The following is a 14,720-nucleotide window of genomic DNA, read 5'->3' on the forward strand; positions in this document are numbered from 1 at the left end:
CTCAGGAGAAGGAAATGCTCTGGAAGCACCTTTATTTTCCAGTTCGTGCAGCTCCCCTGCTCGTGGAGGGTGCAGTTATTTACTGGCTGGGCACAGAGCTGGCAGTGTGGAGCTGATCAGTGTGCACAGCTGGATGCACTGCTGATACCTCAGCCGAGTTTAACTGCTGGCACGGGGCTCAGGACTGAGGGGCTGCCCCTGGAACCTGCGTGGCTCAGCTGCCACCTGCCCTGCAGCTTCAGGGGAGCCAAAAGCCGAGGAAATAACTCAGAATCCTGCTTTTAACAGGAAACCCTCCTGTGCCCTTGCTGGCCCCAGGTGAAACACGGAGTGTTAACCAGCGCCTGAATGCCTCAGGGAAAGGAGAGTCAGGGAGTCATGGCATGGAAGGGATGGGAGGGATGGAAAACCAGCCAGCCCCAACCCCCTTGTCATGGGCAGGGACACCGCCCACGGGATCAGGGTGTGCCTGTGTCGGGGGAAGGCAGAGCTCCTCCTTCCCTCAGGGCACCTGGAGGGAAGCCATGCACGATGGCAGGGATCTGGAGCAAAGGAGGATGGCAGGGATCTGGGAGTATGTAGGATCTCATGGATCAGGAAGCCATGCAGGATGTCAGGGATTAGGGAGCAATGCAGGATGGCTGGGAAAAGGAAGTATGGAGGATTTCATGAATCAGGGAGCCATGGAGGATTTAATGGATCAGGAAGCCATGCAGGATTTCATGGATCAGAAAGTGGTACGGGATTTCAGTGATCAGGGAGCCATGGAGGATTTCAGGGATCAGGGATCCATGGAGGATTTCAGGGATCAGGAAGTGGTACAGGATTTCAGGGATCAGGGAGCCATGGAGGATTTCAGGGATCAGGAAGCCCTGCAGGATTTCATGGATCAGGAAGTGGTACGGGATTTCAGGGATCAGGGAGCCATGGAGGATTTCAGGGATCAGGGAGCCATGGAGGATTTAATGGATCAGGAAGCCATGCAGGATTTCATGGATCAGAAAGTGGTACGGGATTTCAGTGATCAGGGAGCCATGGAGGATTTCAGGGATCAGGGATCCATGGAGGATTTCAGGGATCAGGAAGTGGTACAGGATTTCAGGGATCAGGGAGCCATGGAGGATTTCAGGGATCAGGAAGCCCTGCAGGATTTCATGGATCAGGAAGTGGTACGGGATTTCAGGGATCAGGGAGCCATGGAGGATTTAATGGATCAGGAAGCCCTGCAGGATTTCATGGATCAGGAAGTGGTACGGGATTTCAGGGATCAGGGAGCCATGGAGGATTTCAGGGATCAGGGAGCCATGGAGGATTTAATGGATCAGGAAGCCATGCAGGATTTCATGGATCAGAAAGTGGTACGGGATTTCAGTGATCAGGGAGCCATGGAGGATTTCAGGGATCAGGGAGCCCTGCAGGATGTCAGGGACCAGTAAGCCATGCAGGATGTCAGGGACCAGTAAGCCATGCAGGACTTCACGGATCGGGAATTATGGAGGATTTCATGAATCAGGAAGTGATACGGGATTTCATGGATCAGGAAGCCATGCAGGACTGACACGCAGATCTAAAGGTGTCCATGGAGAGATCTATCTCATGTTCTCCACCTGCCCAGACTTTGAGTCTGTCCTTTCAACCCAGCTGGGGAACGGTTCCTGACAGACCACCAGAGACCCCCACTGCCACTGGAGAGCCTGGGAGCGAGTTGAATGGAATTCCCAAGTAGGACAATCCCACCCCATTTCCTGCTCACACAGGACTGTCTCAGAATGCGATTTCAGTGGGATTTCATTGTCCCTCCACCACCAAGGGGCTCCGGGAGAGCTGGAGAGGGACTGGGGACAAGGGACAGGACCCAGGGAACGGCTTCCACTGCCCGAGGGCAGAGTTAGGACCACAGGACAAACGCCAGGAAGGTTTTATTCACAGGAGGGGTGACTGGAATTGGCAGGGCTGCCCAGGAAGGCTTGGAGTGCCCATCCCTGGAGGTGTCCAGCGAGGTGGCACTCGGGGCTCTGGGCTGGTGACCAGGGGACATCGGGCACAGCTGGGACTGGATGGTCTGGGAGGACTTTGGCAGCCCCAGCGATGCTGTGATCCTGTTGGACCGGACATTACGGGGAAGATTTCCTGGCACTCGTTACCGGCGGCGGGTGCCCCCGGATCCCTGGCAGTGACCCGACCGGGCCGGGCTGGTTGGAGCTCCCCGGGCAGCGGAAGGTGTCGGTGCCGCTGGCAGGTCCGTCCAGTCCTGTCCTGTCCGGCCCGCTCCGGCCTCACGGTCCCTCACGCTCCCTCACGCTCCCTCACGGTCACTGCCGGCCCGGCCCCGCCTCCATCCGGGCACTTCCGCGGCCCGCCAAAACCCCCGCGCGCGCGCGCTCCCGCAGCCCCGCCCCGCCGCTCCCCGCACGCCAATCACCGCGCGGGAGGCGGAGCTCGCCCCATGGCCCCGCCCCCGTCGCTGACCAATGGCGGCGCGAGGAGGGGGCGGTCCCGGCGCGTGCGCGCGCGGGGCGGGCGCGAGTCCCTGGCGACCGGGCGGGACACGGGCACGGCCCGACACACGGACACGGCCCGACACACGGACACGGCCCGACACACGGGCACGGCCGGACACACGGACACGGCCCGACCCGACCCGACACACGGACACGGCCCGCCGCCATGGAGCACGGCCAGCAGGAGCAGGAGGAGGAGGAGGAGCAGGAGCAGCGGGCTCAGGTGAGCACGGGGTCGAGCGGGCGGGAGCAGCCGCTCACCGACCGGAGCGGTTGTGTGCGTGTGTGTCCCTGTGTGTGTCCGTGTCCGTGTGTGTATGTGTCCGTGTGTCCCTGTGTGTGTCCGTGTGTCCCCGTGTCCGTGCGCCGCGCTGGGTCGCTCACGCGGCTGGGGCTGGGACAGCCGGCCGGTGTCACCTCCCGCCCCGTGAAAGGGCTCTTAAGGGGTCACCCCCCCCCTGCCCCCGGAAAGGGGGACCCGGGTGGCCCGAGCTCCTTCCCGGCTCCCAGCAGGGCCGGAGCCCGGCCTGGTCCCTCGGTGTCCCTCGGTCCCTCGGTGTCCCTCGGTGTCCCTCGGTGCCCCGCTCTCTGCCCGGAGAAGGGTCCCACTGGCTCCGGACTGCCCTGCTCTCCCGGGAGAAGGCTGTGTGCTCTGTCATTGTGCTGATTACAGGCTGATAGTGATGAGTTGTTCCCTTGGGGCCAGGTGAGTGCAGCTGCTGAGCCATGTGTCCTGCAGGGCACTCAGGGACGGGGCTGCGCTCAGGAATCACAGCCTGGTTTGCTTGGAAGGGACCTTCAGTCCCACCCAGTGCCACCCTGCCATGGCAGGGACACCTCCCACTGTCCCAGGCTGCTCCAAGTCCCCTCTGACCTGCCCTGGGGCACTCCAGGGATGCAGGGGCAGCCACAGCTGTGCCAGGGCCTCCCCACCTGATGGGAAAGGATTTAGTCCCAAAATCTCATCTAAATCCCTCCGCTTTTAATTTAAAGCAGTTTCTCCTTGTCCTTCAAGTATCTGCCAGTGTGAAAAGTTGTTTTTCTTTTTAAAAAGCCACCTTTAAGTGCTGGGAGGTGCTGGAGGTCTCCCTGGAGCCTCCTTTTCTCCATGGAGGGCTCACACAGCTCTGTGCCCTCAGCTGTGCTCAGATCCCTGCTGCAGGCTGGGAGGAGATCCCGGAGTGGTGTCACATCAGGAACCAGTGTCCTGCTGAGCTGGCACCCTGTGAGAGCGTTGGGCAGGTCCTTGTGTGTGCTGGCACTCGGTGGTGACTGTCCCCTGTTCTCAGAGGGAAAGCCCCAAGGTGTGACAGCTCCAGAGCCAGGAAGGGCTCAGAGAGAGGTGCAGCAGCCATGTGGAAACCTGAGGCAGGTGCCTTGGCAACTTCTAGAAAGATTCCCTGGAGGAAGGACAGGCTGGTGCAGGTTCTGTCTCACCAGGAGAAATACCAAAGGTGGAGCAAAGGGTGGGAACAGCCATGGGAGTCAGTGGGACATGCTGAGGGCCAGGAGAAATAACAAAAGCAGGAGCAAAAGATGGGAACAGCCATGGGAGTCAGTGGGACATGCTGAGGGCCAGGAGAAATAACAAAGGTGTGGAGCAAAAGATGGGAACAGCCATGGGAGTCAGTGGGACATCCTAAAGGCCAGGAGAAGGAACAAAAGATGGGAACGGCCATGGGAGTCAGTGGGACATGCTGAAGGCAAGGCTGACTGTGATGGGCATGGCCCTCAGTGGGGTTTAATGCAGTTTCCATCAGCCCTGCAGCAGCAGCAGGAGCTGCCCTGGGTGCTCTCAGGAGGAACAGCAAGGCTGGATGCTGCACTTTGTTCTCCTGTGCATTTGAACAGAGCTGCCATTCCTGGGAGTGCAGTTCCAGCAGTTCCCAGCCAGCTGGGTTCCAGGCTGTGCTGTTGGAGAGCAGTGAATGCAGCTCCTCTCCTGGTGCCACCAGGCTCTGCTGAGCCCAGGGCAGGGTGTCTGGTGCATTTTGGGTGCTGCTGTTCCCTGCTGGCCGTTGCTCCCCTGTCTGTTTGTGTTGCCCTGGCTGTGAGTGCTGCTCTGACAACCCCAGCCAAGCCCTGGCAGTCCCAGCTGAGGCTGAGCCCAGCTCAGCTGCTGCTCCCAGGGGCTGCAGTGCAGCCAGAGCAGCCTCTGCTGCCCTGCCACCTCTGCTGGGTCCTTCTGTCCCTTCTGGGATGGTTTCAGCTCACTGCACAGAATCACCTCTGGGATTTGGGAGCTCCAGGCTGCAGTTGGCCAGGGGGATCCAAACCAGGAGTCACCTGTGCTGCTGTGCCCTGCTCACCTGTCCTGGCCTCTGGGGTGTTGTGTCACACCTTGTGGCACAAGGCAGCACAGATTTGCAGTGGACTGGGGTTCAAATTGGCTTTAGAAACTTCTGCTCAACACTTCCCTCAAGTTTTTGCTCACTGGGGAGAGGCTGGGAGTGGTGTCCCAGTTTATGGTGATTTAAAGGTGTTCAGGGCTTCAGAGGGTAACAGGGGGAGGAATTGTGTAACCCACAGAATGGGGCTTCCTGCTGTTTATACCACTGCTAGTATCAGCTTTATCAGCTTTGGCCATTTCCTCTCTCAGTTTGTTTTTGATGCTGAGGGTGATTTAAGCCCTGCCCCACCAAGTGTTTGATTCTGCATTTAGCTAAACTTGGGTGTGACAAATGAGGCCCAGAAGGATCAGGTTTCTGGTTTTCATTCTTAAATGCTGCAAGTCGATGGTTACATGCCAGAATGTCCACAATTCCTTGAAATTCTGCTTTTTCTTTTTTAAAGGTAAGTAGGACTAGCAAACTAAGGTACCTGACAGAGGTACCTTTATTTCAGTGGTGGGAAAGATACAGGAATGAGCATTTTCCTAAAAACTGGAGGACAGTGGGGTGCAAAGTGCAGCTCTTGTGAGTATGGTTTAAATAAAGCATGAATGAAAAATCAGGGGACAGTCAGTGCTTTTCCGGTGGTCCAGAGCTGAGTGTGTGAAGGAGTGGTAGCTTCTCACTCCTTGAAATAACTCAGAAATGCTGTTAAATGTTGGTGTTGGAGCTGGGATTTGGGCAGCAGGCAGTCAAGGGGGCTTTGCACAGGAATGAAAATCTGATGGCAGAGCTGCCCTGGCTCTAGATGGGATCTGCAGTGAGCCAGGAAGGGGCTGGGGGTGGAGGGCAGCTCCTGGGTTTGGTTCTCAGCCGTGGCTGCTGCAGCACTGTGTGCTCTGCTGTGTGCTCTTCTTTGGGAGCTGGGCTCCCTTCCCTCAGGAGCCTGGACCAGCTGATCTGGGGAGGCCCCCTCTGCCTGAGCTGCTGCATGGAACCCAAACCATCCATTCAGAGTTAACAGGAAGGGCAGTGCAGCTTCAGGTGGGCAGGAGTGGGGTAACCCCACAGTGCTTTGAGTGCTCCTCCCTGCCCTGTGTGCCTGCAGAGGAGCTTGGGCTGAGGAGGGGGCTCAGGAAAGGGAGCTGGGATAAACTGGACAGAGCCCAGGGACAGAGCTGGGATAAACTGGGCAGAGCCCAGGGACAGGGCTGGGCAGGGACAAACTGGGATAAACTGGGCAGAGCTGGGCAGAGACAGAGCTGGGCAGGGACAGAGCTGGGATAAACTGGACAGAGCCCAGGGACAGAGCTGGGATAAACTGGGCAGAGCTGGGCAGAGACAGGGCTGGACAGGGACAGAGCTGGGATAAACTGGACAGAGCTGGACAGGGACAGAGCTGGGATAAACTGGACAGGGACAGAGCTGGGATAAACTGGACAGACCCCAGGGACAGGACTGGTCAGGGTCAGACCCCAGGGACAGGGCTGGGCAGGGACAAGCTGGGATAAACTGGACAGAGCCCAGGGACAGAGCTGGGATAAACTGGACAGAGCTGGGCAGGGACAGAGCTGGGATAAACTGGACAGAGCCCAGGGACAGGGCTGGGATAAACTGGACAGAGCTGGGCAGGGACAGGGCTGGGATAAACTGGACAGAGCCCAGGGACAGGGCTGGGCAGGGTCAGACCCCAGGGACAGGGCTGGGCAGGGACAGACCCCACTGCACAGAGCTGGACAGGTGTGTCTGGGATGGCTGGTGTCACTAAAGGCCCCTCAGGGCTCTCTGGAAGGTGGTGGTGAGTGGGAGGTGTTTGTGGTCACTGCAGGGCAGGAGGTGTTGGGGTCTTTTTCAGGAAGGGCAGCCTGACCAGCTGCTCCAAGCCCCCCTGGCCCTGTTGCTCTGGCCCAGTCCGTGGGCTGGTGCTGTGCTGTGCCCCCCTGTGAGCAGGGGGATGTGCTGGGGGTGGGTGACAGCTGGGGACAGTGCCAGGCTGGAGGCCAGGGCTGCCATTCCCAGGGCTTGGCCAGCTGGAGTAACGGCCCCAGGGCAGTGCTGGGCTTTAGCCAGGGGAAATGCAGAGCCCTGCTCACTGAGGGGTAAAATCCTGGCACTTCAGCTCTGCCCTGGGGCCTGAGGCCAGGGGGAGGTGGCAGTGCCCCCTCTGCTCCAGGCTGTGTTAGTGACAGCAGCACTGGCAGCTGGAGGGAACCATTCCCTCACTGGCCCCAGCTGGATCCCCTCCTGTTTGGGGCTCTGGGGGAACCATTCCCTCCTTGGCCCCAGCTGGATCCCCTCCTGTTTGGGGCTCTGGAGGGAACCATTCCCTCCTTGGTCCCAGCTGGATCCCCTCCTGTTTGGGGCTCTGGAGGGAACCATTCCCTCCTTGGCCCCAGCTGGATCCCCTCCTGTTTGGGGCTCTCTGGAGGGAACCATTCCCTCCTTGGCCCCAGCTGGATCCCCTCCTGTTTGGGGCTCTGGAGGGAACCATTCCCTCACTGGTTCCAGCTGGATCCCCTCCTGTTTGGGGCTCTGGAGGGAACCATTCCCTCACTGGTTCCAGCTGGATCCCCTCCTGTTTGGGGCTCTGGGGGAACCATTCCCTCCTTGGCCCCAGCTGGATCCCCTCCTGTTTGGGGCTCTGGAGGGAACCATTCCCTCTCTGGCCCCAGCTGGATCCCCTCCTGTTTGGGGCTCTGGAGGGAACCATTCCCTCACTGGTTCCAGCTGGATCCCCTCCTGTTTGGGGCTCTGGAGGGAACCATTCCCTCACTGGTCCCAGCTGGATCCCCTCCTGTTTGGGGCTCTGGAGGGAACCATTCCCTCACTGGTCCCAGCTGGATCCCCTCCTGTTTGGGGCTCTGGAGGGAACCATTCCCTCCTTGGCCCCAGCTGGATCCCCTCCTGTTTGGGGCTCTGGGGGAACCATTCCCTCCTTGGCCCCAGCTGGATCCCCTCCTGTTTGGGGCTCTGGAGGGAACCATTCCCTCACTGGTTCCAGCTGGATCCCCTCCTGTTTGGGGCTCTGGAGGGAACCATTCCCTCACTGGCCCCAGCTGGATCCCCTCCTGTTTGGGGCTCTGGGGGAACCATTCCCTCACTGGCCCCAGCTGGATCCCCTCCTGTTTGGGGCTCTGGAGGGAAGGTGGAGGAGGCAGTGGTGCTTCCCTGCCACAGCAGGGCTTGGAGAAGGCAGAGGAGGGTCCTGGAGGTGCTGTGGGGTGGGACCTGCAGGTCTGCAGTCCCAGGGGCAGAGCAGCTGGATCCCTGGTGCTCCAGGTGGATCAGTCTCTGGTTCCCAGCTGGATGCCTGGTGTTCCTGGCAGATCCCTGGTGCTGCAGGCAGATCCCTGGTTCCCAGCTGGATCCCTGGTGTTCTTGGGTGGATCCCCAGTGCTCCAGGTGGATCAATCACTGGTTCCCAGGTGGATCAATCCCTGGTGCTGCAGGCAGATCCCTGGTGTTCTCGGGTGGATCCCTGGTTCCCAGCAGATCCCTGGTGTTCCAGCTGGATCAATCCTTAGTGCTCCAGGCAGATCCCTGGTTCCCAGCTGGATCCCTGGTGTTCTTGGGTGGATCCCTGGTGCTCCAGGTGGATCAATCACTGGTTCCCAGGTGGATCAATCCCTGGTGCTGCAGGCAGATCCCTGGTTCCCAGCAGATCCCTGGTGCTCCAGGTGCGTTCCTGTTTGTCCCTGTCCCTGCAGCAGTGGCTGCTGACTCCCAGTGGCCCTGGGCTCTCACTGCATGGGGGCTGGGGAGAAGCCAGGCCAGGCAGGGCAGCTCCGTTTAGCTGTGCCCTTGTTAGCCCTGTAACTCACCCTCCTGGAGCTGCAGCTCGCTCTCAGCCAGGACTGGGGGGCCAGCAGTGCCCTCCAGACCCCAGCCTTCCATTCCCTCCTGCCACCACGGCACCTCCACCAGAGGTGGGTGAGTTCTGAACTGCTTTCTTTTGTGCAACAGTCCTTGGGCTTCCCAAGGCCCACAGAGAGACCCAGCCCAGCAGCCTGGCCAGGTTAAACTGCTGCCACGCTCAGTCTGGGCATGGGCAACACCCCAGGGCAGAGCAGTGTTGGTGTCCCTCCTGTGTCCCTCCTGTGTCCCTCCTGGGTGACAAGCCCCAGTGCAGAGCAGTGTTGGAGTGTCCCTCCTGTGTGTTGGAGTGTCCCTCCTGTGTGTTGGAGTGTCCCTCCTGTGTGTTGGAGTGTCCCTCCTGGGTGTTGGAGTGTCCCTCCTGGGTCCCTCCTGGGTGACAAGCCCCAGTGCAGAGCAGTGATGGAGTGTCCCTCCTGTGTCCCTTCTGGGTGTTGGAGTGTCCCTCCTGTGTCCCTTCTGGGTGTTGGAGTGTCCCTCCTGTGTCCCTCCTGGGTGACAAACAGCAGGGCAGAGCAGTGTTGGAGTGTCCCTCCTGTGTCCCTCCTGGGTGTTGGAGTGTCCCTCCTGTGTGTTGGAGTGTCCCTCCTGTGTCCCTCCTGGGTGACAAGCCCCAGGGCAGAGCAGTGTTGGAGTGTCCCTCCTGTGTCCCTCCTGGGTGTTGGAGTGTCCCTCCTGTGTCCCTCCTGTGTCCCTCCTGGGTGACAAGCAGCAGGGCAGGAGGAGCAGCCTCAGGCAGTGCCAGGGAGCTGTGGGTTGGGTGTTGGGGAAGATCCCTGCCAGAAAGGGCTGTGGGGCTGGAGCAGCAGGGCTGGGCTCAGTCCCTGGAGGGCTGGAGGCTGCTGTGGGGCTGGCAGGGCTGGGCTGGGGCTGCACTCAGGTGCTGGCAGAAACCAGAGCGTGTTTCTGATGTCCTGGCAGATCAGGTGGCTGCCATCAGGTATCTGGGGAGATCTCTTGCCCTCTCCCCCTGGGTTTTTACTTCTCCCCTGTTCTGTTGAGGGGTATTCTCAGGGGTCTGTGGGGCAGAATAACATCAGGAGGGCTAAGCTGGATGTTGAAGGGAGTTCAAAACCCAGCAAGGTTCATATTTGTGCCCATGAACTGCAGCATGGGTTCAGAGCTGCTTCTGCAGCTCTCCAGTTCATGGCACTGTGCTGTGGGGGTGGCTCTAGTTCAGCTTTATTTCTGTCTTCACCCCTCTGTGTATTTAGAGCAGAAGCGATGTATTGAATTTCAGGAAGAAAAACGTTGTTAATTTCCTTCATTTGATTTAAACGGTGTGGGAGCCCTCAGAGATGATTACACTCATGTGGTAAATCCTTCCTCCTGCTTTAGCTGCCTGGTGCTGTGCCCTGGTACAGCCAGTGCCAGCGTGGGGCAGTGTCTCACCCAGGTTTTCTCCTCAGGGCTGCTCCCTGGGGTGGGGATGAGAGCTGCAATGGTGCAGCACAGTGTGCTGCCCCCCTGCACTGCTGCCCTGCAGGCCCCTGCACAGGAGGGACCATTCCTGGGGGGTTTATCCAGGGAGCTGCCCCCGGGGCTGGAGAACCTCTGGGTGGGAAGTGCCCAGGAGGGGATGAGCTTTGCTGGAGGTTCTGGTGGAGTGCCCATCCCTGGAGGTGGCACCCAGAGCTCTGGGCTGGGGACAAGGGGCACAGGAGAGCCTCTCCAGCCTCGGGGACCCCAGGGTTCCATGATGCTCTAATTCAGTGGCTCAGGCTGCTTGGGTGTTGATCCTCTTCAGAGCACACACTGGATTTCCGTGGGTTTGGGAAGGGGAAGGCTGTGTCCCCCAGAAGGGACTGCCTGCTGTGCACACGATGGTGCCCAGGTTTTGGGGCTGAAGTGGGGAAGGAGCCTGCCTGCTCCAGTGCCCTCTGGCACTCTGCATGGGGTGTAGGAACCCCCAGGTGTGAGGGGCTGGAGCCCAACCTCCCCTGTAGGGGATGGCCTGAGTGCTTAATCTGTGTCATGTACTCCATTGTCCGTGAGGCAGCAGAGCACACGCTGAAGTACAAAGCAATAATCTGTGTTTAACCCTTTCAGCCCATTGCCAGCACCTCCCCTGCCCTGCTTGGAGGGAGGAGCTGCAGCAGCAGAACCCAGGAGTGCGGGAGCACTGGGGTGTCCCTGGGAGCAATGGGGTGTCCCTGGGGTCACTGGGGTGTCCCTGGGAGCAATGGGGGGTCACTGGGGTGTCCCTGGGGTCACTGGGGTGTCCCTGGGAGCACTGGGGTGTCCCTGGGACCAGCCATCCCTGGGGTGTCCCTGGGGTCCCTGGGGTGTCCCTGGGGTGTCCCTGGGGTCACAGGGGTGTCCCTGGGACCTGCCATCCCTGGGATGTCCCTGGGAGCAGTGGGATGTCCCTGGGGTGTGCCTGGGAGCACTGGGGTGTCCCTGGGATGTCCCTGGGGTGTCCCTGGGAGCAGTGGGATGTCCCTGGGACGTCCCTGGGGTCAGTGGGGTGTCCCTGGGATCAGCCATTCCTGGGGTGTCCCTGGGGTGTCCCTGGGGTCACTGGGGTGTCCCTGGGAGCAGTGGGGTGTCCCTGGGGTGTCCCTGGGGTCAGTGGGGTGTCCCTGGGGTCAGCCATCCCTGGGACATCCCTGGGAGCAGTGGGGTGTTCCTGGGATCATCCATCCCTCAGGAAAGTGCTGCTGCCAGGGTGTGTGCTGAGCTGCTCTGGGATGAGGGTTAATTAGGTGATTGCAATTAACAGGAGGTGCTGTGTGTGGAGGGCAGCCCTTGCACTGTGGTGCACTCACAGGGGATGTGCTGGAAGTGCTGCCAGGTGTGGGATTGCTCTGAGGGTTCCCTCAGCTCTCAGGGTCCAAAGGCTGAGCCTTACCAGCCTGCTCTGAATCAAGCCCTGGATTTCCAGCTGCTTGTGCAGCAGCTCAGGCTCACCCAGCAGGGCTGTGGCAAGGAGCTGTAGGCCCTGGTGGTGTCCCCAAAGGCACAGCAGCTCCTCAGGGCAGTGCTGGGCTCTCAGCAGGGCTGGGAGACTCCCAGGACTCCCCTGGTCCTGCCACACTCCAGGCTGAGGGTTTGTGTAGGAACCCTTCAGAATCAGTGCTGGCTTGTCTCAGTCTCACAGGGGATGATGATGATGATGATGATGATGATGATGAGCAGTGTTTCCTCCCCCAGGAGCCCTGGTTCTGGCTGGTAGCAGAGGTGGGCAGCAGCTGCTCCTGGGACACCAAGCCGGGCCTGAGCTGTGCCAGGAGGGACCTGTCGGAGCTGCCCACGCTGGAGGAAGGGCTGCTGCCCTCAGCAGAAGCTTCTGGAGCTGCAGCCCCTGCCTCACCCCTGGGTATGTCCAAAGGGATTGCTACACAAGGAGCAATTTACTGCTCAGTCAGTCCCAGCCTGCGTTTGACCTCCCTTCAGTGGGAAGTGAGGTTCACAAAGCGTGTTCGGGGTGATTTTGTTATCAAAGCCCCCCCAGGATGAGGTGCAGGGTTTGTGTGCCTTCCCTGGGTGTTCTAACATGAGCAGGTTCCTTTTGTGCCAGGTGAAGCTTTGCTTTGTTTTCCTGTGCAGTTCAGAGTGAGCCTGGGTGCAGCTGCCAGCCCTGGCAGTGCCAGGTGGCCGTGGCAGGGGCAGGAGTGCAATATCTGTGAAATGTCTTTAAATCCCCTCCACCCAAGCCAGTCCATGGTTCCAGCCTCCTTGCTGCCCTTGGGTTTGGGTGCAGGTTCTGTTGCTGCTGCTGAGATTTCCAGTGCCAGCACTCCACTGCTCCTCATCCCAGCAGGTCAGTCACACAAGGCTTGAGAAACTCCAGCATTTAACAGTTCACATTTCACCTCTGTGCTTCCCTGCTTGCATTCATTTCCTTGTGGAGCCAGAGTGCCCTGGTCAAACCCAGCCTGAAGTGCAGTTTCTCAGCCCAGGGGGTTCATTCTGCACGGATCCCTCTGCAGAGCAGGAGTCCCCTGGCCATGAGGACGTTCCCTTTGGGACTCCCCTTGCCAGGGAGTGAGTTGGTGAGTGAAGGGGCCTGTCCCTGCACCAGTGGTGCTCTTCACAAGCAAACACAGGTTCTGAGAGGCAGAAAACATAGCTGTGGTATTTTTAATTCACCCCTCTGTGCTTACAGCTGAGTGCAGCTTGAGCTGTGCAGTTGGCCACTCCCTGTGCCAGCCTGCCAGAGTGCAGCTGCTTTTGGGCTTTGTTTGGGACTGAAACACCACCTGGAGGGCAGGGAGTTAAAACTGCCTTGGGGACTTCCTCACAGCAGCTCCTGAGGGGTTTTAGTTTGACTTTTATTTTTTTAATGCAAAGCTCTTGGTGGTTTCCATCAGTTTTTGAGATGATTTTGCTCCATTCTTGGGGAAGGAGCCTGCAGGAGGAGAAGGAACATCTTGGGTGGATTCTGGTTCATCCCAAACCCACTGAGGCTCAGTCCCTGCCACTGTGGGTGTCACTGTGGGTGTCACCCTGGTGGCTGTCCCTGCTGTCTCCTGTAACACTTACTGCAAAGATTAAATGGGCTTTTGGTGACTTCTGGTTCCGAAGGTTCCTGTCTGCACCTCCTGACAGGTTTGTTTTACCCAAAGCAGGGCAGGTAGCGTGGGGGCAGGGGAGAGGGACTGAGTTCTGTTCTGTGTGGCAGCACAGGCTGGGTTCACTCACAGCACCAGGAGCTGCTGCGTTTGCAGCCCCCTGCAGGGAGGTGTTTTTGAAGGGATTTTCTCCTCTTGGAAGGAAAGCCATCCTGGGCTGCCTCAGAGCTGGGCCTGCAGGCAGCTGTGTGTGCACCACAGGGAGCTGGTGCAGAGTCAATAAATCCCATTTTGATGGGAAAGTGAGGTTCAGGACAGAGCTCACAGTGGGAGGACATGGAGGGCTGGCCATGCCTTGTCCCTGCCCATGCTCTGGGCAGGATTCCTGTGTTTCAGGTGGTTTACAGCCCTTTTCCCCAGTGTTGTTATTTGCAGAACTGGAAGCCATTTAATCAAGGAAAACTTCTTGATATTTGTCCAGCTTTATGTTTGCAGTGCAGCTGGAATTAAGGAGCAGGCAAAGGCTCTGCAATGTGCTGGAAGCTGTGAGAAGCCTCTCTGTGCTGTTTGATCTGCTGCTCTCTAGAGATGGGCTGCAGGCTTTGGGTGTGCTCTGAATTCCCAGGTACAGGGAGGGCTGAGGGGGAAGGGAGCCATAGCTGCAATCCTCACTTATTTCTTCTCCTCCTCACAAAGTGTCTTGGATTTCGTGTCAGGAGGGGAGGAGTGACAGTGACAGTTGTACTGAAGTGCTCCTGCTGCTCTGTGGAACAGCTTGACAGAGCCCAGGCTTTGTTTTTGTTTTGCCTTCCTTTTTTATCCCCCAAATGGCAGCTTGACTGTGGCATTCAGACTTGTCAGCAGGCTGGGAGAACGAGTCCCAGGCCCAGCCCTGCCTGCTCGCTGAGCTGCACTCAGGAGCCTTTTGGCCTTCAGAGTGGCAGCAGGAAAAATCCCAGTTTTGACAGCAGGAGCTCAGGGAGAGCAGCCCTGACGTCACTGCCTGCTTCCAGCCCAGGCTGCAGCTCCAGGCCTGGCCCTGGCTGAGCACAGCCCCCTGAGCCCTCCTGGGCATCCCAGATGTGCCCCTGGAACTGTCCTGGCCATCCCAAATGTGCCCCTGGAACTGTCCTGGGCATCCCAAATGTGCCCCTGGATCCATCCTGGGCATCCCAAATGTGCCCCAGGGATCCATCCTGGGCATCCCAGATGTGCCCCAGGAATCCATCCTGGGCATCCCAAATGTGCCCCAGGGATCCATCCTGGGCATCCCAAATGTGCCCCAGGGATCCATCCTGGGCATCCCAAATGTGCCCCAGGGATCCATCCTGGGCATCCCAAATGTGCCCCAGGGATCCATCCTGGGCATCCCAGATGTGCCCCAGGGATCCATCCTGGGCATCCCAAATGTGCCCCAGGGATCCATCCTGGGCATCCCAAATGTGCCCCAGGGATCCATCCTGGGCATCCCAAATGTGCCCCTGGAACTGTCCTGGGCATCC

General features: G+C 59.1%; 1 protein-coding gene across 6 annotated transcripts in view; it reads left to right on the plus strand.

Moving 5' to 3' along the window:
* The first annotated feature begins 2,558 nt into the window (after positions 1-2,558).
* Positions 2,559-14,720, plus strand: part of ALMS1 (ALMS1 centrosome and basal body associated protein) — a 60,333-nt gene continuing 48,171 nt past the window's right edge. For 4 of the 6 annotated variants that reach the window (XM_059845584.1, XM_059845585.1, XM_059845587.1 and 1 more), the window contains exons 1-2: positions 2,560-2,724; positions 11,858-12,023. In XM_059845584.1, the coding sequence (XP_059701567.1) occupies positions 2,668-2,724; positions 11,858-12,023 (223 nt within the window). In that variant the 5' untranslated portion in view covers positions 2,560-2,667. Of the gene's footprint in view, positions 2,725-11,857; positions 12,024-14,720 lie in introns of all 6 variants that reach the window. The other 2 variants (XM_059845588.1, XM_059845590.1) reach the window with 2 other exon arrangements.

This window comes from Haemorhous mexicanus, chromosome 4 (genome assembly GCF_027477595.1).
Source record: "Haemorhous mexicanus isolate bHaeMex1 chromosome 4, bHaeMex1.pri, whole genome shotgun sequence".
NCBI classification, from domain to species: Eukaryota; Metazoa; Chordata; class Aves; order Passeriformes; family Fringillidae; genus Haemorhous; species Haemorhous mexicanus.